This window comes from Mastomys coucha, unplaced genomic scaffold, assembly GCF_008632895.1.
Source record: "Mastomys coucha isolate ucsf_1 unplaced genomic scaffold, UCSF_Mcou_1 pScaffold18, whole genome shotgun sequence".
Classification (NCBI taxonomy): domain Eukaryota; kingdom Metazoa; phylum Chordata; class Mammalia; order Rodentia; family Muridae; genus Mastomys; species Mastomys coucha.
Genome location: NW_022196900.1, coordinates 86,661,593 through 86,666,131, shown reverse-complemented (window position 1 = coordinate 86,666,131; position 4,539 = coordinate 86,661,593). Strand labels below are relative to the sequence as shown.

Here is a 4,539-nt window from a genome sequence, read left to right as displayed (position 1 = left end):
AAGTTGACTATGACAGTGGCAATAAGGTGAAAGCATTTGTCACACAAACCCAGTAACCTGAGTTTGATCCCCAGAACTTACATAAATGTGGGAGAAGAGAATCGTAATAGAATCCACAGAGTCGTCCTCTGACTTTCATATGTGTGTCATGGCACAGGTGCCCCCACACATCAACACATGCATGCACGTGTACACACACACACACACACACACACACACACACACACACACACACACACAAAGCTAAGTATGATACTCATACCTCTAAGCCCAGCATATGGAAGGTAGAGAAAGGAGGGTCAAGAGTTCAAGGCCAGCCTCTACTAAATACTGAGCTGCATGATATATACCCCGTCTCAAAAGATACAATAAAGGTCCTGGCATGGTGGTACATAGTTTAATTCCAACACTCTGGAGGCAGAGGCTGGTTGGGGAGTTTGAGGCTGGCTTGGTTTACAGAGCAAGTTCTAGGACAGCCAAGACTGCATAGAGAAACCCTGTCTCAAAGCAACAGTAACAGCAGCAACAACAATCGCATCAATGTGGCTATTTTAGAAAATGGAATATTTTGAGTTTGAATTGGAGCCTGGGTTTATTGCTGGATTAGTTATTGATAACTATTTTTCTTGATTACAAAATTTTAGCATATTCAAGCTACAAGGCTGTTGAAGTTATCTAACTCAAACTCAAACTTTAGGTATAGATTAAGTATAATGAAATATAAAGCTGGATCTCTCATATTCTATATATATATAATTATTTTGGATTATTTTATGTGTATTCGTATTTGCCTGCATGTATGTCTATGCACTGTGTGTGTGGGGGGGTCTATGAAGGTCAGCAGAGGGTGTCACATCAGCTGGGACTGGAGGTACGGATGGTTGTGAGCCACCATGTGGGTCCCTGTAAGGGCAGAGAGTGCTCTTAAATGCTGAACTGCAGCCATCTCTTCAGCCCTGGAAAAACAGGTGCAATGATGTCTACAGTCCTGTTTGTCTTTATTGTACTCAGAGTGACAGTTACCTTCAGAGCATACGAGTCGCTATAGGTTGGATTCAGAAAGGCGCCGTGGGGAGCCACTCCCTGCATTAGGAAACTGAGGCCGGTGGCAGGAGAGCCGCTCAGTCCCCTGGGGTGACTGGTGTTCCTCCCTGGATCTGAGCGTTCCTCTGCCCCCCTCTGCCCAGGCCTTTTCTTCTTCACCTTCCTCTTCTACCTGTTGTCCATCGCCGGTGTGGCACTGATGTTTGTCTACTACACGGAACCTGGTGCCTGCCACGAGGGCAAGGTCTTCATCAGCCTCAACCTCACCTTCTGTGTCTGTGTTTCCATCATCGCTGTCCTGCCCAAGGTCCAGGTGAGGAAAAACCCCTTTGCGGATGTTCTGCCTGCACGTATGCCTGTGCTCCAGAAGAGGGCGCCAGATTTAATTACAGATGGTTGTGAGCCACCATGTGGTTGCTGGAAATTGAACTCACCTCTGGAGGAGCAGTCAGTGCTCTCAACCTCTGAGCCATCTCTCCAGCCCTAGGAAAGTGCTTTAACCATGCTGTGCCTCTTCCTCCTCGAGTGGAAAATGCTCTTTGGGGTTGCTCTCAGGATGGAAGTCTGACTAGGCAGATAGGTATCAGGTGGACTCCATCTGTTGCTATAGTAACTAATGTTGTGCCAGTCAAGAGAAATGATGTTCAGAATTCAAAAGGAGGTATCAGGGAGTGGGGTGCAATTTACTAACTTCCTATCCCAGATCCTCTGTGACAATGGACAGGGCTGGCAGAATGGTCCTTTCACAAGGACTTCCCAGTTTGGATCTCAGTGTTCATAGGTAGCTTAAGCTTGGGGGGAGTCATTAGTACAGAGGTTGGGGGCCTCTCTTCTGCCCAGAGCCTTCATTTCCTATGGTGAAGGTTGGAGCCTATGAAGGGAGATGCACACAGGGCTCATTGGGTGGGCACCAGCTGTCACCACTCTCTGCTGTGAGGAAGTACAGGAAGGAGGAAGGCAGGAGCCAGCCATCCCTGTCACTCGTGTCTCTCATTCCTCAGATTGTCTGTCATCTCTGCTTCAGTGAGGAGCAAACAGGCTTAAAGGAGTGAGAGGGGGTGGGAATGGCTCAGCCAGTAAAGTGCTCCCTGTACCAGCATGAGGGCCCGGGTTTGATCCCCAGCACCATGTCAAAAGGTCAGGTATGCTTTTAACCCTAGAGCTGGGAGGTAGAGACTGCCAGTCCAGTCAAACTGACAAGCACCAGGTCCTACCGAGAACCCTTGTCACAAAAAACACAAAGGAGATGGATCAGCAGCTGAGATTGCCTTCTGGCCTTCATATGCATGTGCATGCACACACACACATTCACACATACACAGACATGCATATACTCACACTCACATACACACATACACTTGTATACACATATACACATGTACATACATACACATATGCACACTCACACATACATAAATGCATACACTCACATTCTGTCATAATACACACATGTACATGTACATGCACACTCATACACACATACATGCATACACTCACACACCCAAACACGCACATGGCACTCTCTCTCTCTCTCTCTCTCTCTCTCTCTCTCTCTCTTTCTCACACACACACACACACACACACACACACACACACACAAACACACCCATCTACAGAAAGAAGATGAAGAGGAGACTTAGCCAAGGCTAGTAAAGAGTAGGGCTGGGATTTGAACTAAGGTGGGCTGGCTCCAGAGCTTGTGCATGGAGTGCGGAGTGGGGGAAATCCATCAGTAGGAGTCAAGGCCAAACAAAATGAGTTTGGTTGCAGAGCTCTGTGGATCAAAGGCAGGGAGTTGGTAGGGCACGCTTTACCATGGCAGGAGCTCAGGCCCTTATTTTCCTCTCTTCCACTCACTCCCTTCGCCCCCAGTCAGAGGGGCCGGGAATATGGCTGCTTTCAAAGCCATGGAGGGGGAAGGGGTCTGCAGAGCAGGCTGAGTGTTGGGGTGTCTGGAGTGTGACAGGGGGAGTGAGGCTGAGCAAACTGGAGAAGCCTACCTGAACATTTGTAGAAGAAAGGGTGCTGGTCATCTGGGGGTGTGGAGAGAAAGAATTAGGGCTCCCGTTTTGGGTAGGAAGGAGCGGTGGGTGATCTGGTAAGCTGAGTGGCCTGGGCTCTTACCTATGAACTCTTATCGCCAGGATGCCCAGCCCAACTCAGGTCTGCTGCAAGCCTCCGTCATAACCTTGTATACAATGTTTGTCACCTGGTCTGCCCTGTCCAACGTACCTGGTAAGTGTGAACAGGCCGCTGGTCCAGTGCAGCCTGCTGAAGTGTGAGAGACATCTCAGGTGTCCAGGACACCCAGAGGCACAGGGTGTGTGTGTGTGTGTGTGTGTGAGCATGAGGGTCTCATTTGCTCCTGGGATTGTCTTTTATTGTATATGCCACATGCTCTCTGCTGCTGGTCCTTAGAAGGTCAAGTGTGTGTGTGTGTGTGTGTGTGTGTGTGTGTCTGTCCTCTTAGGTCAGCTCTCTGCCTGTCCTCAAAGTTCCCTGACTCCTAGATCCAGTCAGCTAGAGGTTCAAGGTGTCTGTGTTCCTTCCCCAGACCAAAAATGCAACCCTCACCTGCCCACTAAGAACGGAACAGGCCAAGTGGACCTGGAAGACTATAGCACAGTGTGGTGGGATGCCCCGAGCATCGTGGGCCTCGTCATCTTCATCCTATGCACCTTCTTCATTAGGTACCATGGGCTTGGGCTCTGGGAGGGGTACTGAGTGGGGGAGTGAGGGAGGACTGGAGAGCTTTCTATGGCTGTGATAAACACCAAATCCAGCAAATGGTAAGGGAAAGGTTTATTTGTCTTATACACCTCACTCACAGTCCACTATGGCAGAACTCTGCTTGCTGGTTTGCTTTTGGTAGCACTCTCAGTTTGCTTTCTTAAACAATCTAGGCTCATCTGCCCAGGGGTGGCACTACCCACAGTAGGCTCGGCCCTCCCACATCAATCATTAATCAAGAAAATGACCCTTTTAGTTGGTTCTCTCTCTGGGGATTGAACTCATATCATCAGGCTTGGCAGCCAGTGACTCAACCCGCTAAGCCACACCCCTGGTCCTATCTATTGTTTTTGTGAAAACTTTTTTTTTTCTTATAACATTTATTAAAACAATGCTATGGACCAGTAGAAACAGCAAAAGAATCAAAGTATTAAGACACAAGCTGTAGACCTTTCCAAGTAAGTGGCTGAAGAGATGGCTCCTTGGTTAAGAGCACTGATTATTCTTCTAAAGGACCCGGGTTCAATTCCCAGCACCCATGCAGCAGCTCACAACTGTCTGTAACTCCAGGGATCTGACATCCTTGTATAGACAGACAAGCAGGCAAAACACCAGTGCGTGTAAAAAACAATAAGGTTAAAAAAAGAAAATCCTGCTGGGCGGTGATGGCACATGCCTTTAATCCAGCACTTGGGAAGCAGAGGCAGGCGGATTTCTGAGTTCGAGGCTGGCCTGGTCTACAGAGTGAGTTCCAGGACAGCCAGG

General features: G+C 48.6%; 1 protein-coding gene across 1 annotated transcript in view; it reads left to right on the top strand.

The window, feature by feature from the left end:
• Serinc2 (serine incorporator 2) overlaps positions 1–4,539 on the top strand; it is a 22,794-nt gene that overhangs the window by 13,325 nt on the left and 4,930 nt on the right. Inside the window, exons 6-8 of the mRNA XM_031378822.1 lie at positions 1,188–1,357; positions 3,189–3,279; positions 3,599–3,734. Of these exons, the coding sequence (XP_031234682.1) occupies positions 1,188–1,357; positions 3,189–3,279; positions 3,599–3,734 (397 nt within the window). The remainder of the gene's footprint in view (positions 1–1,187; positions 1,358–3,188; positions 3,280–3,598; positions 3,735–4,539) is intronic.